The 22,879-nt window shown below is 47.4% G+C and overlaps 1 protein-coding gene across 1 annotated transcript; it reads right to left on the bottom strand.

The window, feature by feature from the left end:
• Nucleotides 1-7,365: 7,365 nt before the first annotated feature.
• Nucleotides 7,366-22,879, bottom strand: CDHR5 (cadherin related family member 5). Its single transcript, XM_054828797.1, has 14 exons — nt 22,688-22,879; nt 22,297-22,475; nt 21,332-21,382; nt 20,922-21,014; nt 20,701-20,796; nt 19,252-19,362; nt 18,713-18,889; nt 18,233-18,323; nt 16,572-16,669; nt 15,577-15,783; nt 14,416-14,532; nt 13,401-13,473; nt 10,763-10,914; nt 7,366-9,911 (listed from the first exon to the last, which is right to left on the bottom strand). The coding sequence occupies exons 1-14, from the start codon at nt 22,764-22,766 to the stop codon at nt 9,390-9,392; spliced, it is 2,046 nt and encodes a 681-aa protein (XP_054684772.1). The 5' UTR covers nt 22,767-22,879; the 3' UTR covers nt 7,366-9,389.

A 22,879-nucleotide genomic window follows, 5' to 3' on the forward strand; every position in this document is an offset into this window, starting at 1 on the left:
CAGCTAGCTTTGTTACCTCAGAAAACCTCCCTTTTCAGGTATCGCTGGCAAACACAACGCCGTGTCTGAGCTCCCCAGAGTGGCCCCGGAGAAGCCGTGCAGTGCCAAGGCCCTGGCCCAGCGTGGCCCAGAGGTGGTATGGCTGTGTTACTGCGATGCTTGGCCCCGTTAATTGCCTTTTCTCCTACAGAATTGCAAGAGGGAACTAATTAGCCCAAGGGGCTGCAGTAATACACTGCTATACAGCTTCCAGTGCCAGCGCAAGGTCGTGCGGCGAGAGACCAAACTCTTCTGCTCTGCCGTTATTTACGTGGTACAGCCACGTCCTCTGGCTGCAACCTCCTAAGGGGGCTGAAGAGCTCTGCAACTCCCCACGCTTGTTTTAAGTTGTTCTTCAGCACTGGCTTGTGTTCTGCAGGCTAACTGAAATGAGTTAGGGCTAGTTGTTTACCTCTCTCTCAGTGAAAGTTGAGATCTAAATAAAATCTGATGTCTTCAGGGTCTTAAATGTACAGATGTCTTGGTCCCTTCTGCATTCTATATCTGCAAAAACCGAAAAAAACCCCACCACGTTGCCTTAGACATGGACAGACATTTCCTGTGAGTAATATAGATTAGCTCTCTGCTATTGGAAAACTGATCAATAAAAAAAATACTATTTCTCATAAAGCAAATGGAATATTTCATGAGTAAAAAGTTATTTTTTTCTTCACAACTGACCTTAATAACTCACAGACTCTGAAGGCATTTGTGGTGCTGTGAGTTATGAAACTTTCATACTCACAGATAGTAATAGTCACCCTTCACTGTTTAGATATTGCATAGCATTTGTATGATACCAATAAAAGGCAGGAATCCTCTCGTGAGTGCAAGTACACAAAGTAACCATGAAGGATAATCACAGCCTGATATTCGTGTTGTTTTGTTGCTGGGTTTTTTTTTTAACAAAAGGTGTTTGTATTCAGGGCAAACTGGGATCGTGTCATTGATGGGTGATTGCTTCTTCACCACATGGGTAGAAATTCATGGCATACCTAAAAGGGATATATATGACCTAATATCCCCCTAATAAATCTGTTACTTCGATAGCTGAACAGTTAACATACTTATCCTACAATAAAATACATAATGAATGCATACAGATAGATAATGTTTCACATAGGGAAAGAACAGGCAGTTTCAGTCGAGGAATGCAGATTTCCCACCCCCGCCAAATCTTTGTGCTAGTTTTCACTCTGCGTCAGCCACTGCCTCTTCTGCCGGAACCATCACCATCGTTTGGATTGTTCCCTCTTTTAGGAGCGAAAGACACAACTGTACTCTCCGAAATGCAATTTCTATCTAAGTATTACTGCTGGGTCACTGCTCTCCACAGGTCATTTCTGCAGCCTCGGTTTTTATTATAGTTCCACATCTGTTCCTTTAAACCTGTTTGGTGGACTGATTTGTTTTTTATTGATTGGATAAAATATGTATTTATGAAAAGGCCATGATTTGCTTAAAGTCCATGCGATGGAGTTGATCCCATTTCTTTAAGTTTCCATTTACAGGTCTGCTAAGGTCAGTTCTACTTTTATGAGGACTTAGTAACCAACTAATGCAAAAATAAATTGTACAAACCAGAATAAAATTGAATTGACTTTTTTAAAGGAAAAAGAATCCCTTTTGGAGCTACAGACACTGTATATCCAAGGCAAATCAGGTTAAAACGGGTCTTCTACAGTTGACTATCATTTGGAAGTTGTTCTTTGAGATCAAGAATAATTTTCTCTGGATTATGTGATTGAAGAGATCAGGGTTCATTACTGATTCAGGTAAATGCTCGATAGTTCTGCTCTCCTACATACAAAGAGAATAGGTCTCCAGTTATCTTCCATCCCTTCAAAGCTAAACCAAGAAGTGTCCCCTGCACTCTAATTAGCCATGTACCAATGGCAGTTTTCTCGGGGGGGGGGGGGGGCAAAAAAGGCAAAAGGATGCACTTGCTGTCGGCTACGGCAATGAAGACTTGATGAAATCCATGAGGTTATTCCATTCTAAATGGGGACAGAATTTGGGCTAGCAGAAATGAGTTTTCAGACCCCTGGGAATATTTTTTTGTTTGTTTCTGTTACTTCCTGGAGGTAAAATGTCTGTATTGTACTTGGTATTTCAAATTCCCTGCTTATGTCTGCTGATTTCAAGTCCGCTTTACAGTTTTCCCTGGCAGCCAAGAAGGGACCTTGCTTCTTTTCTCTGGAGGGGCGAAGAATGACTCTGAAATGGCCACGTCTTGGGGGTGTGTAACTCCAGAAGAGGGTGCTCAAAGCTCAGAAACCTCATGAACATCATCTCCCTCGGCAGCTGGGTCATCTCTGAGCTGCACTTCACTCTCCTTTCAGCTTCCATCTGAAAGCTCAAATCCAGATGTACCAGTGTCACACTGAAACTGCTATTTCTCCCCCTGCAGATTTGTTGACAACTGCGAGCATATTTTCCTACCCTGTTAAGCCAGGGTTATACTAACGGTGGACCAAAATTCCTTAGAATTGTACCCTGCATGGTGGTGTGCCTTAGATCACAAAGTGTTATCTGGGCTGTTGCAGGGAAAAGAAATCTGAGAATAATTTCACATCTTACATCGCAACACATTTTTTCGAAGATCTTAGAACTGGCATTGCATTAGAAGGAAAGAAAAAAAGAACTTCTCTGAGCCAGATTCCCACATTGCATGTAGGATGTTAGTTTATTTTAAGTCTGACAGAAATTTAGATAATCCAGATTCTTGAATTAATGCTTCTTTTCATAATGCAAGCTATGTGACAGTTTTTCACTCCTGCTCCTGTGTCTTTTAGCTAATATCAATGTGAGTTTGTGGGACAATGTTTTGAACCTATGGAGAAAAACTGCAGGAAGGTGATTAGAGTTTAGGGTTCTTTTTTGGCTTAGTTTTTAACTCCAGCAAGTAAGCATTGAAGGTTCCTAGTTCTGTGTAATTTGTACCTTAGTGGTTTCCATCTATCAGTGAGACTGGATGTCTGCATCACTAAAACAGTCAGATGAAATAGTCAGCCAAGAAAGGCAGTCATCTGCAAAGCCCACGTCAAAAACCAGATTTGGCTTTTCATAGATCTGCATTACAGATATTAAACATTATTCTAAGCTGGTACAGAAATAAAAATCAGAGCTTGATTGTGGATGGGGTGAAAGAGTTTTCTTAAATCTACCTGTAGAGTTAAACTTTCAAAAACATTTGAACGTCTTTGGAGTTTAAGGATGAGCTTTTAAAGGTACTTAGATGCTTTTTTACCATCAAAACCCGCTTCAGCTTAAGCACTTAAAGGCTTTGCAGTCCTGCACAGAAAAGGGTCCATGTAGAAACCAGTGCGTGGGACTTTATACCTGTCTCAGAAAAGCCATAGTGCTCCTCATAATGTTCACATCTGAACCTATGCTATTTATTTAAAAGCTTACTGAAACGCTTTTTGTTACTTTGCTTTATCAAAAGTCTTCCGACTGATCCAAACAATTTTGTAAAATCATTTCTATCACATAGTATATTTTTCTTTCTTATACAAATATTTATAAATGAACATGATTGTTGTACAATAATGCAAAAAGTCAATCAATCTTCCCAGCCTAAACAAACAAATCCAACCAGATTTACTGTAATCTCAGATGGACTTGAACTTAAAATGTAACATCTTCTTCTTGTTCCCTTTCACATTATTCTTCATTTCCTTTCAAAAAATAATGTAAGATTGAAAGGGGAAAAAGGCTCTTCCTCTTTAAAATAAATAATTTTCTTTGTTGTATATATTATATCCATTAAAAAAATCCAAAGAAATCAGAAATAGCCATAGCACATTAGAAGTAAGATAAAAATGGTTTTGTTTGCCATTTTTCACAGTCATTGCTATTTTTTGATCCAGTTCTAGTGATTTTTTTAAACCATAAATGCTGTCAGGGCCCAAGACAGGAGACAAGAACATGGGACCTGGAGGCTTTCCCAGGCAATAGCTGGAAAAGGCTGAGCTCTGCCTTGGGCATCACTACAACAGAGAGAACCAAAGAAAAATGTACCCAGAACCTCTTTTGAGACCCAAGTTCAGAAACAGGAGGTGGGGTGAGGGTCAGCACCATAAGTGATGGCTCAAGAACATTTTCCCTTGGTCTCTCCTGCCCATCCAGGCGCGGGCAAAGGAAGACGGCCCCCAACCTCCCTCTGCCCCCCCTCTCTCAGCACCATCCTAGCCCTGGCAACCCTGGCTTCGGTACCTCAAAAATGGCATAACGAGGACCAGGAGCCACACTTCCCTCTCCCTGTCAAGCCCAGTGAGATCTTCTGATATGGCCCATCGGTGAAGTCACGGCACTGGTGGCATCTCCGCACCCTCGTTCCGGGACTGCAGCCAGCCCCGTAATTCGTACGCTCGCTGTGCAAATCGTGATTGGGTTCTGCAAACACATGCTGTCTTTGGGGGGGCTGTTATCCCAAGAGAGGGGGGGTCAGCGAAACCTTCCTGCTGACAGGGCACCCCAGTACACCCCAGTTCACCACCAGGCTCTGCAGCAAGGGTCGGGCGCAGGAAGGAGCTGGCAGAAGCACTTTCACTTTCTGCTTTCCCATTCAAGCTGTGCAGAACTGAGGACAGATGCCTTTGCTCTCCGTGGGATGGCACTATTTGAACACGCTTTTTCCCTTCTGGATGCTGCAGTTTAACTTTTGTCTTAACGAGCGCAAACTTCTGGGTATTTCCAGTACGAATTTTGCAGGATAAAAGAACAAGAACACAAAAGCTTGCGGGGTTGGGGGGGAGCAGCTGGGGCTGCAGAGGAACGAGCTGCCAAGAGGCAGCCTGGCAGGCGAGCGGCACGCTGACGGGATTTCCATTGCACGCCAGCGGAGAGACGCCAGAGCACCAACAGCCAACAAATTGCAGCCGGAGGGTGCCTGGATTCAAGCAGCGTGCCAACACAAAAGGCCAAAAGCGTGAGAAGCACGCCAGCGAGGGGAAGGGGAAGCACCGACGGAGTGCAAATTGACGGAGCTCATAAATCAGTGTGCTAGCGCAAGTGCCCAGAAGCCCAAAGAACCCAGCACCAGAGGGAAGACAGACTGACAACAGCGTGCCAGCGGACAGGAATACATCCCATACGGCACAGCCACGAGGGAAATGGAGCAGCTATGCTGTGTCAGCCGACACGAACTGCCTTCTGCTGGAAACTGTTCCGTTCAGTCGTCGGTCACAGGGATCATGACAGAGTCTTCTGGACAAGCAAAAAGGGATTTTTTTTCCTTTCTCCAGGTCTGTGGAAAGAAGAGTTAGAGAAGGATAGTCCACAGGAATATAGTCTCCAAATGTAAAAGTGAAAGGAAGGTTGTGCCTCTAATAATCCTGAGGCTAGCAAAATGCTGCAGGAGATGAGGGGGAAACAGCAGCTGCTTGTTTAGGGAAATTGCAGCTCGGGGTACTGGTGTGGGGAGTGAGAGGGAAATGTTCCCCCGGGCACGTTGGATAAGGGGATTTTCTTCAGGTGACCTACTGCCCCTCGTGGCAGCCACTCCACTGAGCATTGCTGCTCAAACTGGGGGGAACTGGTCAAACGCATTTGCACAGACCACCAACCCAGCTCTTGCCCACCGTCGCTGGCACCCATAGCTGCTATTCCGACCACCCAGGGAGGTGGAGGAGCATCTTCCCTGCCTGGACTTTGCAGGCCTGGCTTTCGCCGGCTTTGAGAGACGTACTTCTGCTGTAGCATGCTCAGGGGCAGCTGGTCTAGGGGAATTGTGGGTGCATATGTGTGTCCCCCTTCATCACTGTGGTGGCATCATCTTTGGTCACAGCTGGTGGGGCCAAATTCACCATGCTGCTCTAGGTACCAGCCTGGCACCCCCTAACTGCAAATATCCAACCGCACCAGGGCTGCGCCTGTCCCCTGTCCCTGGCTTTCAGGAACCAGGTCTGAGTCAGTATTTCTATCAAAAATGTTTTTCCTGGTTCATTCAAGGCAGATGGGATCTGACAATCAGTTCTCTTGCCCAATGCCAGTCAGTCACCTTTCGGGTCATTATGCCTTAAAATAATTCAAAGCTCCTTATTGATGCACTGAGGCAGGAATGACCAGTTGCAACCCGCGTAGCAGAGCCGTGGGTAACAATAACTGGGTTCTGATAACCGCTGGCCCCAATTGCGGGAAGGGCAGAGGGTCTGGTGAACATCCGGTTGCTTTTATCTGCACTTCGTTCCTTCTCTCAAACCTCCTCTGTGCTTTCCAGTCTCTTCCCACAGCCACGTGGGTTAGAAAGCACAGCGCTGTGTCTGTTCCCCTTGCCCATCTGACAGGGACCGCTCACTGCTGCATTTGTACCACGTCTGCTGCTTAGTTCAGCTTTCTGCTTGGCTTCCACAGAGATCATCCCTTGCTCCGCGTAAGCTGGGTTATGTCCCTGACCTGGGTCACAATCCTGCAGCGCCAGAACCATCCCTAACCAGCGGGTGCTTAGCGCCACAGAGCCATAGTAAAAGCTGGTTCTTGGTGCACAGCAAGCCAGTGGCTCATTTTTGGATCTTTAGCCAGAGGTGAAAAAAGCAAATGCCTGGAGGGGGGTCAGAGTAGGAACACTCCAGCTTTGCCCGCCCATCAGCAGTCCTCACCCTTGCTGGTGGCTGAAGGTGTTGGGCAGCGATTAGCAACTACCGGAGAGTTCCCACGGTGTCGTGGTTTAACCCGGCAGGCAGCTGAAACAACCACACAGCCAGTCGCTCACTCCCCCACGCCAGCGGGATGGGGAAGAGAATCAGGGGGAAAAAAAAAAAAAAAAAGGTAAAACTCAGGGTTTGAGATAAAGACAGTTCAATGGGGAAAGCAAAAGCTGCGCGCGCAGGCAGAGCAAACCAAGGCACTCATTCCCCGCTCCCCACGGCTGGCAGGCGTTCAGCCGTCCCCAGGGCAGCAGGGCTCCATCACGCATAACCGTGACTTGGGACGACAAACGCCGTCACTCCGAACTTCCTTCTTCTTCCCCGGCTTTATTTGCTGAGCGTGACGTCATATGGTACGGGATATCCCTTGGGTCACTTGGGGTCAGCTGTCCCGCTGTGTCCCCTCCAGCTCCTCGTGCACCCCCAGCCACTCGCCGGTGGGGTGGGGAGCAGAAGAGCCCTTGGCTCTGCGTAAGCACTGCTCAACAGGAACAAAAACACCCCTGTGTTATCAGCGCTGTTTTCAGCACAAACCCAAAACCCAGCCCCACACCAGCTACTCTGAAGAAAATTAACTCTACCCCAGCCAAGCCCAGCACAGATGGGAAATGTTTACATGGCAAACAAAGGACACGCTCCCCGCCCTCCGTTATCAGACAAAGCGCACTGATAACTTCTGGGCAGCTAGCTTTATTGCAGTACGGAGGAAGGCTTTCCACATCTCAATCTCCACCTTCAGCAGAAGCGCAGCTCCTGACGTCCACACAGCGAGGGCAGCTCTCCTCAGAGAAAGGAGAGCAGAACCGAGCCCTGCAAAACCCGGGCAGGGAGATGTCCAGAAATAACGTATGGACCAAGAGGATAAAAGCCTCCTCGTGCTTTGGTGTACGTGCGGATCCCAGCAGCCGTGCTTTGCTTTCTCTCTCTCCAGGGCTTATCTGGAGCAATGGCAGCAACGTGGAGATTGGCTTGTAGGGAAAAGGCAGAATTATTTACTGGCTTTGCTTCTTTACCAGGAGACTTCTCATGGTGCAATCCTGTGCTGTTGTGCTGAGGAAGTGACCCAAGCTCCTTCTGCTGCATCCCTGCCTGGACACTCCTGAGCTTCTTACTGGAAATTAAACACTCAACAGCCCACGTCAGCCCTGTAGCTAGCCCTAAAATGAGAAAACCAGCACCAGCACAAATTTTGTGCTGCTAGATCAGAAGATGCAAATGCACACAGCCATATTCCCAGCCAGTGGGAATCAGCCCAGATTTTGATTGCCAGGCAGGGGAAGGGGTGGGAGGTGTAAATCTAGACCAGAGCATCAAAGCCCTCCCTTCCCCATGCTGCCTGGAAACGGACTGCTCACTTGGCTGAATTGGGCCTTTATGGCAGGACCATAAAACTGAAGACAATATTGCTGCAAGAAGAGGGAGTAGGGGTCCAACACGCTATGATGTCACACGATGAAGTCAATCCAGAGGTCAGCAGGCTTTCCAGCCAGAGCCTGGGCTCACAAACCGAGCACAGCAGAGCTACGTGCTCTCAGTGAACCACCTCTGCTCTCAGGCTGCATCTTGGCTCTAGGAGAAGCTTCAAAGATGGTATTTTACCAGCAAAAGAGCCTGCTGGGCTCCTCATGAGTGGAGAAAGGTGGTGTGCGAAAGGCTTGGCAGCTGAGGCAAGAGAGGAACAGACACTTGGAGACAATGCTGACCCCCACCCTCAGCAGCAATGGTAAAAGGGACACCCTGAGCCCTGTTGGGCAAGGGAAACGATGGGACCCCACAGCCAGCACCCCTGGAATGATACCCCCCCTCGCTGCCAAAGTCCAGAGAGCCGCCAACACCTCCGGCACTTTGTAGGCAGGAGCTCTTCTTTTTGCTGACAGCTAGGAGCCAGACAGCTAAAGCAGTACCGCACAACTAGCGGTTTTATGGCATAGAAAAATTGATGACAAAGTCCTCCAGGAAAGAACGTGTGATCAGTCCTTGCTTGCCGGTGAAAGAGGCAACAGCAGCTCCTGGGCTTGTAAACTCCCGGCTGCTGGCAGGACGAGGACCACAGTGGCACACGCCACAGCCGCTCGGGCCGGGAGCACGGCACGGCGGCGAGCAGAGCCAAGCCCTGAAGGGAGCCCCTGGATACAGCCGTACGAGCGACTGCAGGGTGAGGGTGCCTTGCGCTGGCTCACACCCTGGCGTCAAACTGTGACACCCCAAAGGGAACAGCCACGCCGTCAGTGCTGGCTTATTGACTCACCGAGAGGAGAGGAACGCTGGGCTGTGGAACTGAATTGCTACCGTGAGCTGGGCTAACTGCTTCAAAGTCAGTTTGGCTACATCTCTGCTGTACCTGGAGCCAGTTGGGGAAATGGGAGGTGAGGGACCCCGGGGGAACAGGCAGGAAGGTGGAGACATGTGTTCCCCCACCCCCCAAAAATCCTAAGTGATATTTCAAGGGTTGAATTAGCTGTAATCTCTGCCGGCTTTAATCTCTGCATTCAGACACGGAGGACAGGCAACCTCCTGCAGTCCAGTTCCTCCCCCGTGAGCAGAAAGATGGGCTTCACGTCAGCAAAGCAGCTGAGACTCCTTCATTTTTGGGGGGAGAGTGCAGGTCTATTTTCATTATATGCCATTGTCATCTTCTGTCACTGCATCTGCGCGAGACATGTTGACTGTCACTTCTGCAGCTGGGGGTGATGAGCTCCCTCAGGCAAGGGACACTCCCAACCCGCTGTGGTGATCGTCCTCGTCATAATCTTCTTTCTCATCCTCCTCATTCTTCTGCAGATCTTGGTCACTGTCACCGTCATCATCTGCTGCATTGTTTTCAATCACTTCAACCCTCTCTCCAGCATCTGGATCCACATCGGTCTTAAACCACACGGCTTTGTAGCCATCATCTGCCACATGCCTGTCTGTCTTGAGGATAGACTTCACTTCTTTCTCAGGCTCAGTTTCTTCTTCCTCTTCTTCCTCTTTCTCTTCTCCCACTTCTTTCTCTTTCTCTTCCTGGGCAAAGGTGATGGTGGAAGCTATAGAAGCCTTTGAGAGGCTATGAACTACTTCTGCATTGGAAGAGGGTAAGGAAAGTGCTGGCTGCTCTAGCACATGTGTCATCGACTGGACATTGCCACTTTCTGACGTCTCATGCTGTTGGGTGCTCACATCTGGGTGTTCATCTTGATTGTAAGATTGGTTCTGGTAAGCCTGAGAGATTTCCTTGGAGAACTACAGGAGGAGAGACATCTTGTGATCATGGTGAAAGGAAAAGAAACAGGGGGGAGGATGGGGCTGGCTGAAGTGGCTGAGCTCCTGCTCAGGAAATCTTCACCTTGTTCTGCAGTTAGACCTATCTGAAGCCTGGGAAAGGTACAGTTCCCTAGAACAGCTATTTCTTTTATGGACTTCTGTTCTGGATTTTTTTTAGATAAACACGGGCAAGTTTTCCAGGAGGGCTGAGCACCAGCGATGTACGCTGATTTGTACCCATCCATTTGGGGTATTACTCCGGAGCGGGATTTACCTCAGCCAGGGTGAAGGACTCTTGTTATCCACCTGAGCTGGGTGCTCTGGACTCAGGTGGTTGCCAGTGGAGTGTGGGCTCCTGACAGTCCCATGCTAGGGCAGAGACCAACAGCCGGTCAGATGAATTACACCCTAAACTTCAGAGCACCCAGACTGCCAGGGACTCGAACGAGCCCAAGGTAAATAGCGGAGGCGCAGATAACTGTCTAAGCCCAGGCTTTAGGATCGGATACGAAGGGACCTTTCTCTCCACTGACTAGAGGATGAACAGACACATGGCTTTCAGAAACTGCCGGTGGTACGCGTCACGTTCATCCTAACTGTTGTACTCCGTGGAGCTGTGGTCCTCTCCTTACCACGTCTGGTCATCATCTACCACACAGCTCCAGCCTCAGGGGGCAGAAGAGCAAACACCACCGAAGCGATGCTGCCTTTGCAAACAGCGTCTCAGGAGTGATTCATCACCTTCACACAAACGTGTAGTATTTAGACAGCCCGTCCACACTTTAAAGCCTAAAAACTCTAAGAAATTCAGGTACAAACAAGGCACTTACCCTTTTCCTTATCAGGTATTTGACGGGTTTTCCATACCGTTTGTATATCATCACTCCAAGGAAGAGTAAGGCAATTAATAGCAGTGCTGCTAACGTGCCACCTAAGATAGCCATATCCTGAGCAGTGTATATCTTATCAGAGGGGGTTACAGCTACAAGAAAAACAAACCAGTGTTAGAAAGCCTAAAAAATAGCAGCTAGCTTTTTTAACACAACATTTCGTTGTGGGAGAAGCTCCAACCAATTTTTGACAAGCAAAGCAGCATCCTGTGCTGCAGAATGTGACGGTGATATATTTAATGTCACGGAAGGCCATTTGTTTGGCGTACTAAAAGCAGAGGGTTTTTTTTTTAAGGTGACCACTCACAGAATATTATAACTTCCAATAAGTTGCTTGAAGTGGAAGTAGCACCCATTTGCAGGACAATGACTTTTACCCCATGATTTAGCTAAGTTAATTATACGTGGCTGTATTAGGCAAGCAGATGTTACGTGGAGTAGAGCTATGTGGATCTTTTGCTTTCCTACTTCACCCATTTACACCAGCATGCAAAAGTGAGGTACGCTTGTACCTACGTGCGTGAAAATGCAAAGCTTCCTTTAATCCAGAACTATAACTGATTTATCACCTCTGATACTGATGAGCACATTAAAATAAGAAATAAGAAAAGCATAATAGGAAATAGAAAAAGCATTAGAAGGTCCTCAGGACAGGAAGCCCTTTTGTAGCGATATACACCAGCCTTCCCAGGAGCGGCTTCTGCTTTCAGCCGCCGGTCAGTGTAAACGTATTTGTACGGAGACCGACATCAGAGTGGACAGACAGTGATTTCCTCAGGGTTAATCGGCTTTGCTTGTTGTTGTCAGGGGAATTCTTTAAGTTTTCCAGTTTCATTTTGTAGTGTAAATTAGTGAGTATAAAGTATAATTATTAATGAAACACAGTTTTGTTCTCTTGCTGACCTGTTTACGACATGTTATGGACTTTGAGTATTCCCTCCACATTTGATCTCACCCTCAGTTTATCATTAATACGTAGCGAGGGTTTAGGCCATCAGTGAATTTTTGCTTCTTACTCATGTCTCCTAGGGAGCCACAGCCCACAGAGCTGATGTGAAACTCCACCACTTATCTCCTCCTGCCCTGTGCCGTACGCAGTGAAAGCTAGCTCAGCTCGGTGCAATGACTCACTGACATCCATGTGAGCTGGCTCCAGAACCGGCGTCTCGGAAACCAGAGGCCAAGGTACAGTTATCACTTCCCAGAAGGAGAGTATATTAAAAATGACTAATTTCTCCCTGGTTATTGGAATTCCAGTAAAGCACTCTCCAACCCGCTGCGTGCACATTCCTTACCACCACCTCTTAGAGCTGAGGGTTAAATATCCAACAGGTCAGCTGGGCAAGCGGTAACCTCAGCTCCGTTGGGGCCACTCCTGGGTGCTGGCTATAGTACAGAATAAAGCACAATTCCTCTTACAGGCTCCCAGCCATTCAGCGTGGCTTCAATCTCCTTTTTTACACCGTCACCAGCTTCATTATTTTGTGGGGTTTAAACAGCAAGGGCTATTCTATTTAAAAGTTGCGTAGAAGCATTGGTACATCTGTTTGGAGCGTTTGTAGCTCTGCGTACTGATGCCTGAACTAGCTTTCTGCTGAGCTGGACTCTGCCCTTAAGCTGAGTTTAGGTAGTTGTTACGCAGCCAGTGGTTTTAGTTGTGAAGTGACACTACCTTTAGAGAATCCAAATTTATAACCAGGAGCCCACTTTTTTTTTTTTTCTCCTCCCCCCTCCAGAAATCCCCACGATGGTCGTGGTTCGGAGTGTGAAGTAACGGAAGAGCCCAACCGGGAACTTCAATCACATACCATCGCGTAGAAACCAACAGAGCCTGGGCATCACCTGCCTATCCTGATGCGAAAACGCATGATATTGGTTCATCTTAATCCAAAGCATAAGAAACATCAGAAGCTTCAAATCTAACTGATTTCTAAGATCTATTTCAGAGCCATTTCTAGGAAGTATGGAAGTGTAAGCTCCTTTTACATCAACAAAGCCAAGAGATAGCTGGAGGGTTATGTGTGTAGTCTCGTGTCTATCTTATTTCTCATGGGTCATTTCTCCTGCTCAGACCTTAAAATCCTGGAGTATAGGAACTTGACCTGAGTAGAAAATGCCTTGGCTCATGAGGAAGCCTGGCTTCGTGGGGGTGTGCCAACTTCTGTCTGCTCTGCAGGAAATAGTGTTGCAGTTTTCTATCCTTTTGGCTAAAAAGGAGCAGTAATGTACCAAGGCGTCAGGGCAATCCTCCTTTGCCACGATAAGACATCCTGGGCTATTTCTGATCCACAAAACAGCATGAAGCAACTCCAGATTTAGCTTTGGAATAACAAGAAAGGACACCACAATGCACAGCACCACTTAAAGTCCCAGGAGGCTGTTTGAAGCATGTGGTGACCACATCATGAGGATGTTGCTGGAGCGTTTTCTCTCTTATAGCCACCACAGAACCTCCTGTAGGTATGGAGTTGGCCTCAGCCCTGGTCCAAAGACTTCAGCAGGTGACCCGTTTGCCCACAGAAGTGGAAAAGACTCCCCAGTCATCTCCACAAAGCAGAAAACAGACACCCAAGCCTACCTGCAGCAAGGATGACCTGCACCACGATTACAGTGCTCGCCTCCTGCATGCTCACCGTATCTTTTCCAACAGCCTATATGAACATGGGAAAAAGATATCTTAGGGACTTCCTAGACCTCCATCCCTCTCTCAAGGTATGTGGTGGGCCCTTTGTGGACAAAGTACCTAGTCCATATCCTCACTACGTCCTCACCATATCCCTGCGTTGTAGCTGGACAATCTGGTCACAGAGGAAGAGGAGCTCTGAAGAGTCCCTGTCCTGGGCCAGAACCAGGTGCATGGTTTGTGTACAGCTTTGCAGTGTGGTTCTGTACACAGATCATGAGGTGGCGTGGGACAGGCAGCAGCACGCGTTGGCACCTGCCTCTGCCCTGCTCGTGTAGCTAAACCAACGCTATAGTCAAGCTGGTTCAGATAGGTCCGTGGGGATGGCATTGTGCTAGGCAAGTCTTGGGGAGCCAGTTGTCACTGGCAGGCAGATGGATAAAGTGAACGTTTAGCTTCTCAGAAGTTAACTCTGGTTATTAGCTACTCTAAAGTTATTAACTGCTTCCTCTGACCTGAGCAAAAAGAGTACGGGGCTTACCAAAGGATTTCCAAGTTTGGGGCTATAGCCTTTAGAGCTGGGGTATATGCCAGCAATCATACCCCACCCCTACTCACACATCAACTTCCTACCCACTTGCTCACCCTCCTTTTTTTGTTAATCAGAATCAGAGTGTGGGAGAGGGGCTCCTAAAATCTCCCCAGCTTTTTGCTTGTTTCTAATGATATTTTCCATAGAACTGGAGAAACAATTTTACAGCCAGCACCAGATATAGCCTGTATCACACAGAGTAAATTTGCAATCACTTCATCTGCCTGCACCCCTATACATTTATGATACAAATGGTTGAGCAAAGGACTGTCCTTTCATTATATACCGTACCAAATGGAATTCCACCTTTCTCTTTCTCTACTAAAAACTACCCCTTCCTTCCACGACCCCAGCAAGAAATGAAGAAAGTTGCCCTACCTCGATGGTTACCATTCCTGGTGACTGTAGCACCACGTTTGTCAGGATGAGTCCATCTTTGGTTGCAATGAAATCGGTGCTGTTTTTTATGTAGTACTCAATGTTCGGGTTGACCTTCTGAAAAGCCAGAAGAGTGAATGATTAAACCACGCTGCGCTTTGCGTGCATCTTCGTAACAACTCATTGGCAGGACTTGTCAAATACGCCTGAAGTATGAGCAGGTATATAGCGCAATAAATAAATCTAGACTGAGGTGGTGAAAAAGGCTGAACTCCAATGTGTTCACCCTGTTGCTCAGAGTTCAAGAATGTATCCTAAAAGTGTTGCCTCAAAAAAAAATACCAAGTCTTACCCAGCTTGTGTTGGTACCTTAGTGTTTGCCCAAGCAAAACACATCTATGCAAGGGACCTCGTAAATTTGATCAGTTCTGCCTTTAATACAGCGCCAAAGGGGGATGTACATTGAGAATAACACTTGTGCTGAGGTATGCACAATTTTTTCCTTTGTCTAGGCTGTTATACCTCTACTAGGTTCCCAGTCTTGTTATGGAACCCTTGGCATCAATAAAACTAGCACTTTTTTCTTTAATAGGGCAGGATGGGAATGGCTGGACAGTAAGTCTCTTCCCCTTTTCTTCTCCCAGTATGTTGTTTGAGAATGGCGCTCTCAAAATGAGTCCTTATAGGGAGAAGGTAAAATAATTTCCCGTCCAGGACTGCAAGTCCTCGCTAGTCTGTTGTCTTTGGACCGACTCCTCTTCCCAGGCCAGCCCACAAGTCGCTCTCCTTGACCTGGTAGGGAGAGGACACCTCCACCTGGGTTCCTGCCACCCCAAACTCTTCAAGGAAACATTTCACCCAGCCCTAATTCAGTATTTGCTAGCCCTGGGCTTTACTCAGTGTGCTGTTGTGCAGTGGATCAGCCCATCTACATAGATCTGGGTGGGATTGGCTTTTGGAAGAGAGGAGTCCAGCAGCTTCTCCACATTACATCACACCATAAGCGGTTCTGATCTATGTGGAATTTCCAGGGAAATACAGTATGGAACACTAGAGGAAAACATGCGTTTGCCTCTCCCCACCTCCCCTTCCTCATGTTTTCTGATCCTGCTTTAAGCCTGAAGCAGCGAGAAAGAACGCAGTGCATTTTCAGTTTCTTACATTAGGGAAGTCATCATCCACTGCTGTTATTATGAGGGGGCTTGAAGGATCCCCAGCTTGGAAGACAAAGCTTCTTGGGGCCAGACCAACAAATACCGTCCCGTTGTAGATCTTGGTCTCAAAGTATGGTGCATAATCACTTTTATTGATGACCTTAATCTCTACACTGGCTATGGAGTATTTCTGTATGTTGTTGACCTGGGTGGCCTGGAGGGAAAGAGAGAGAGATGCTAGCCTTTTCCTGTTAGTGATGAGACATAAAAGGATAAGCTTGATCTGAAGCCCATTGCAACCCACAGGATTCTTTCCATCATTTTCAGTGAGCTTTGAGCAAGGCCTGTCAGAGGTGGCCTTATGGTTTGGAGTCCTTGTGTTTTAGCTTGCTTCTGCCATTGGCCCTCCACAGAGTCTTGGTCTAGCCCCAAAATCTAGATATGACCCTCCATAAGGGCCATGTCTGGACAAATGGCCGTGCTCCAGTACAAAGCAGTGAGATTCCAGCGCTAGCAGGCAGAGTCTCCTCGTCTTCATGAAGGTTTGGGTCAGTTCAGGTACTGCCTGAGGGTCCACATCCTCCTGGGTATGTATGTGCAGGGAGTGCTTTTCAACTCCCTCCTCTCCTCTTGAGCTGTACCAAGAGAGGAATTAGTCTCTAGGATTGAGTTACATTAACTCCTGTAACACAAGCTCCAGTCATGCCTAAAGAAAGCCTTCCACTTATGCTCCTCCATACTTTCAGCTCAGCGGGATGTCCCCATTCAGTTAATTTGCTTTGATGTTGCAACCCACACACAAAGGACAATGCCTCAACTTCTGCAAGAGCTTTGCATATAAGTTGGTATAAGACACTGGTCAAATACTAGACCCTTCCAAAAGAAATTGTGTAACCAAGTTAGCTTTCGTTATTAATGTAATTGACTCCTGTCCCACCAAGACTGCTGCTTTCTGAAACGCCAGCTATGCTGGATTGTTGTCTGCGATGTCATCAGACTTACCATCACTTGCAATAGGTACGAGTCTGGGGAAGTTACTGCTTTGTTCATAGTTAGATTCCCTGTGTCTGCATCCACTGAGAATACGTCGTCTGCATTCCCTAAAGAAAACGGAAAGACCGTCCAACCATCAGATACCTTCATAAAGCGACCTGGAGCTCATTGACTCATTTTTTCACGTCTCGTTGCCAATATCCCCAGGGCACAATGCTGTTTTCCTTGCCTGCCTGGCTGCTCCAGTGGCTGGGAGCGCTGGCGAGGGATTCAGAGGGACTCAACAGACAAAAAGCATTGAGAAGACGTGCATGAAACTCCACTAGATGAGGTAGGACAGCAAAGCTTCGCATTTCCAGTGCCTAGGCCCAGATACAGCCAGCTTAAATTCTGCTAAATGGCGAGAGCCTAGAGACTCCGCTGCAATTTGAGGACTGAAGTCTCCGGTTTAACCCTAATCTGATCCCAAACCCCAGCTGAACTCAAACTGCACTTCAGGAGAGATAAAGGAAGGATTATTCCTATTTTAAAGGCAAGAAGCCAATCTACAAAGAAAAGTTGGGTGGGGATTCATCCGGAATAGTTCTAGGCATCTAAAGGGAAGACATCTCTAGCTGACCTCGTTACCTATATTGTGAATAAAAAATGGCATCTCAGTGCATGATTTATCTGACTTACTGTGAGCACTGGCCTCAACATGAGCTGCCTTCTGCCCTGGAAATGCTTATTTCTTTCTGCTGACTACAAAAAGAGCCTAGACACATAAACCTTCTTGTATTGATGTAGGGGTAGAAATCAGCTTCCTACATCTCTAATCCGGGTTTGCATCGTAAAAGCATCTGTGTTGGATATATGTTAAAATATAAGCAAAATGTTTAGTTCTCTTCCTCACTCAGAGACACTGTGGGCTGTATTTAGACAAGGACCCCCCCCCAGTCTGGGGTTCCCTACTGCCTGTGGGGTAGGGATGCCACGCTGCATCCAAAATGCCGGTGGAATTTAAGGTTGGTTAATGTATTTCTTATCAGAAGGATATTCACAGATGTGGTGCCATGAGGTAAGGTAAAGGGAGATGAACAAGTGATCACTTCATCTGCCCAATATGATCCCTTGCCTTGATAGTTATTCAAAACCCCACTATTGTTTAAAAAAAAAAATCCTTTGAATGAAATAAATGGCCCAGTCAATGATTGGGCAATCAGCTGACTGTATTCAAGTAATCTTTTCAAAATCAAGACTAAACCAGGGCATATTAGACAGTGGCAGTGTTCTGGGGAATAAAACCATAATTCTTGGCAATGCATGAAAATGATGCTGCTGATGTGGGAATTTTAGGTTCAGCTCAAAGACTGAAAGTGGTGTGAGCAGACTGGCAAAATCAAGTCTAAAAACTTCAAGATAAAACATGTCTCACCTCCCAAAAAACCAAAGTCCTTCTGAAACAGATTTCGTGGAGATTGGTTTGTGGGACTGTAATTCTCTTTTTCCTCCTCTCTGTTTCTTCTACTTAATCCACACCGTTCTGTGGATCTAGTTATGTTTCTGTGGCAGAGAGGGGCACATCCCCAGGCCCTCAACTCTCAAGTGCCATGGAGGGCATCTCCTCTTGGCCCATAACGTAGGGGACGTACGAGCAGTGCAGTTCGTGGAAGGGGACAACTTCTACTCACCACCAACAATACTGTACAGGATTTTTTCGTTTAAAGTGTAGTCAGGATCAATAGCATAGATAGGTCCCGGCTCTAGGATGAGTGGTTCCGTCTGCAATAACAAGGCAAAGCATGACATACCGCGCTCCGCGTTTCCCACGTTCTCCCGTCCCAGCGTAGCTCTGGTGGGTTTCTCTGGGCAGAATGGCATTTATTGCTGGGAAGTGGCTGTAACAGGGTGGAAGTGAGACAGCCTAGAGCAGGGGGTTTTCCAGCTCCCACCTCTTCTGCGATGTGCTGCAGGAGTGAGGACAAGCAGTGCTGCTTGGGGCGGGGGAACCTCCTCTTTCCAGGATGAAGGCTCCCCGTCACGCTGAATCATCTGCGTGACTAGAGATCAGCACGAGCTTATGGAAATTATTAGGCACTGCACACTGGGAGTAGCATCTGGATATTGTTTGAGAATAGCATCAAGGATACTGTTTGGCAGTGCCTGCTTACCGACATCTCGGAGATATTGACCCTCCCAGCGTAGGGGCTGCTGATGCAAATGCTCTTGTCCGCGTTAATGAAGTTGCAGGGTTGGAACCAGGGTGATTTGGTGTCAGCTTGTTTGATAAGTATGTTTATTGTTGCAGTAGCTGTGTTGGTGATGTCGGTGCTGCCCACAGGCCTGTCCTGTACCAAAGGCAAAGCATACCCATGAGATGCAAGTCTTATTGCCAAAAGAACCCATCTGCAAAAGCCAGTGGCCCAGGGTCTTTTAGCTGTTGCAACTCCGTTCTGTCTAAGGCTTAGCAGTTTACATGGCATTAGCTAAAGCAGTGAATTATCTCCTTCTGCTGACAGAGGTGGACTGAATGCAAGGCTGGGCACAGTTGCTGTGTAATTATGGAGGGTGGAAGGCTGCTCCAGATTGACACCCCCCCCCCCCAGTATCCACCCTCCCCCCCGCCATCCCAGAGATCTGCCGTTGAGACTTACCCTTCAGCTGAGAGATGGGGGCAAACAAGGCATTTTGTTCCTCCTGAAGAACTTACCGTTGCATACAAGACCAACGTTGTCAAATTAAACTTCGCGTAGTCCAATGCTTTTTGTAAATAAATTTCTGGGTTATTAACTCCTTTTATGGCAAAATAACCTTCTGTGCCCTGTGGGAGGAAAGGAAGAACCCTACTAGCAGACTCAGTCACAGACACGTTCGAACTACTGCTTGTTGCTGCCTTTGTCGTCCCAATGAGACCTTTAATCCTGGGGACCCGGGCGGGGGGCAGTGCGAGAATGCCAGATCTGTTCCAGCTTTGGCATGGCACACTGGGCTTGCCTGGCTTGTCAGAAAGGTTTGTTCACCTTCCGGTGAGTTTTCTTCTCCAAGATCCCCTGCTTTGCCTGCCTACCTGCTCAGCAGGTACTGGATGAAATCTTTTACCTCATTTATTTCCTACACTCAACAGGTTGCCAACAATCCTTGATTTTGGGTCCACGACAGCCAAGCAATCTCACGTCCACACACAAAACATATCAAAGATGGCTCAGCCTCTGAGAGCTGGCGAGCTCGCTTGCCTTAGCCTAGCACGGCTGAACTTTGGAAGCAACTGTAAAGTCAAACTGCAATAACATATGTTGCATTTTACTTCTGCACTTGCTTCGGTTCTCCTTTAATCTTATGTCTTGACTAGAATTCCTCTGAATTTCTAAATCCTTCTGGATTTACACCAATGTGAGTGCAAAATCCGGTCTCAGAGCTGAAATTTAAAACCTTGTGGTTTCTGTGCACAACCCTTCAAAATCCCTGGGGTTACAGAGGCAGCACATCAGACACTGCCGGTTCACTCCACAACACTTTAAAAATGTAAATATACATTCTGGTTTTCTCTCGAATTTACTTTTTTTTTTTTCTTTTTAGTTTCCAGCACTCTAAGCTGGCATCAATTTAACTGCGCATACAATTCATTTCCCATGTTTCCAAGCAAATCCCTTAAAAGCAAATAAACTAAGGCGCTAAACTGGGACCTGGAGAAAGCGGAGCCTGCCTTTGGCTTTGCCAAAGGCTTTGCATGTGATCTCCGGCAGCTCATGTTTATCTCCGCACGGCACGGACGCTGTCAGCAAACAGGACAATAACTCCTCCTTTCCATCTCCGACTCAGCACAATTCTGAGCTCTGGGAGGTACAAAGGTCTCTCCCGATAGGTTTACAGACCGAGACTTCCCTGGATCCTACGGCTCAGAATGTCCTAGATGAAAGTTTAATCTGTACAGTGTAATAAAAATGTGAGCAGTAAAAGAATTCAATACCTGCAATGTTGATTGCTCTGTTCTGCTAACCAGACCCATGTTTTGTACAAAAGACGTACTTCTTCCAGAAGCCGTCAGAGAACTGAATGCAACACAGTGACCTTAGCCTCAAAGCTGGGACTTTCCTGAGTTAAACACAAAGACTTCTCCAGAGCTACCATTTTTTTCCCCCCAAAGAACAAAGATGCTCACCGACACTGTTGTGAGTTCATAAAATATGGTGTCCAGGTCAGCATCGCTAGCGCTTAAATCTTCACGGGCTACAATGGTTGCATTCACTTTTGCGTCCTGAAACAAAGTCGCTGTGGTTATTCTCTCTGTGAAATGGGCTGAAGACTTCTCCCTGCTGACCCTTCCTTGGTCCCACAGCACTGGGTGACCCAGCGTCCTCTTCGCTTCTGTAGAACGCTTACCTCGGGAACAACTTCGGTGAGATTCATCTGCTTAAACTCTGGGCTGTTATCGTTCATATTGAGAATGGTCACAAGAATTTCTAAAGAATCGCTCTGCAGAAAGGGTAAAGCGAGAGAACCAAAGACAAAAATAAGGCTGTTAGGGGCTGATCCTGACCAGAAGGGACGGTGCAAGGAGCACAGCTGGATGGGGGCTGGATGGGGCTGGGGTTTGCAGCCAGCCTGCAGCGCGTGGGGGTTGTGGGTTTGTTCCCAGAGCCTTGGGCACTCTTTGACTGTGAGAGGGGTGCGTATGTCCGCAAAGAAAAGGACAGCCCCTCATCCCGGTCTGGGACTAGGAGGAGCAGAGGGAAGCGCGTGCTGCCCCGCAGAACGGCGTCGCGGGGCTGGGCGCGTGGAAGAGCACTCACCTGCCCAGCAGCGTCCTGGCAGATCAGGTACACCAGCAGCAAAGGATCGGTCTGCACGCAAAAACAAAACCCCAGCCGTTGTAGAAACAAGCCAAAACGTACTAACTCTTTCTAAAGTACACGAGAGAAATGCACGCATCGCTGAATCGGAAATGCTGCTGGGCTTTATCTGGTTTTCAGGCGTATCTAACTTTTCCTTTCTTTCCTTTACAGCCATCCGTCAATCAGCGCTGGGATCTTGTTTAGGATGGACTCAAAGCAGACCGATCTTCTGGCTCCCCTGCCTGTGATTCCCGTAACGTGTCGGCAGAGCTAATTGGCCATTTTCTCGCACTTTAGGTGAATTCAAACAGATTTCTTTTTAAATTGAATGAAACAAACGTACCATGCAGCAAGCACAGTGTTGCCTGCAGGGCATTAACTCTGCCGTTCTTCGCTCAAATAAATGTGGGTTTTTACAGTAGGGGGAAGGCAGCTTAAGGAAGCTTGTGGCTGTGTACAAAACGCTCTGGGAAGGTAAAATAATTTAGCAGCAACCTAACTGAACGCACTGACCTTTTATACTGCCTTTATGCTTCACACAAGATCACCTCACTGCTCAGAGCTGTGTTTCCTACAGGCAACCAGGGATCATTTTACGTGAGTCCTGGAGAGCTCTGAACACTGCACTTGTCACCTTTGGGGTTTTAAAACTTGCCCTGGCTTTAATTCACACAGACTCCTTGAAGGAGGGTGACAGCAGGCATACCGTGCATCCCCTTCCTCCCTATGCTCCGCTTGTGGAAGGACTGACCTCCCAAGCACTGAGCAAGAACCCAACGGAAATAAGCTTATTTTTCAAAGTTATTTCCTAGATCCTTTAGAAACAGGTTAGGAATCCCTGGAAGTCCAAGACCCCAAGTTGAAACTCATTGCACCCCAGCATTATCCATCTCACCCAAAGAGCCTGCCAGCTAAAGGCTTACCTCGTAGTCCACGCTTTGCTTCAGCTGCAGCTCGGAGCCCTGTATAGTGAAAAAACTGACATCGGGGGAAGCAGGATCAATGATTACAGTGAAGTTTGGTTCCACATGGATAGTGGTCACCACGTAGCCAAGAGGGTTATTTTCATAAACACTTGGTTGGCTATTACTGACAGAACATCCTGGAGAAACACACAAATGAGACAAAATTGCCCAGGGATTCATACTGGGACAGAGTTGGGTGAGAAATGAGACCCGAGACCCCTCTGGATGCCATTGGAGAGAACGTCATTGAACGAAGCTGTTTCAGAGTAAGAGTGGAAACATCTCCCACCTATGGTGCAAGCTGCTGCTGTGGGGGTTACTCCTTTGCGGACCTCCTGCAAGAGCTTACCTCGTTGCTGCGCTGAAACCTGGGTTGTGAAGGGCAGCAGAAAGAGCCCAGAAGCGAGGAGCCAGTGAGAAACAGCCATGGTGAGCTGCCAGGCGTTGAAGAATTCCCTGTTGCCGATTAAGCCGATCCTCTTCTCTCCCCGTTTCTCCAGGTGCCGTCTTCTGCGTTCACCGCTTCATGAAGGCAAAAAGC

The sequence above is a fragment of the Grus americana genome, chromosome 5 (assembly GCF_028858705.1).
Source record: "Grus americana isolate bGruAme1 chromosome 5, bGruAme1.mat, whole genome shotgun sequence".
Taxonomy (NCBI): Eukaryota; Metazoa; Chordata; class Aves; order Gruiformes; family Gruidae; genus Grus; species Grus americana.

What these genes read in the sequence shown, in the direction of transcription:
- CDHR5 (XM_054828797.1), bottom strand. Translation starts at nt 22,766, where the DNA reads ATGGCTGTTTCTCACTGGCTCCTCGCTTCTGGGCTCTTTCTGCTGCCC. An exon ending in GCCAGGACGCTGCTGGGCAG is followed by an intron (nt 21,015 to 21,331) that starts GTGAGTGCTCTT and finishes CCCTTTCTGCAG; the next exon opens with AGCGATTCTTTAGAAATTCT. An exon ending in AATACCTGATAAGGAAAAGG is followed by an intron (nt 9,912 to 10,762) that starts GTAAGTGCCTTG and finishes CTCCTCCTGTAG; the next exon opens with TTCTCCAAGGAAATCTCTCA.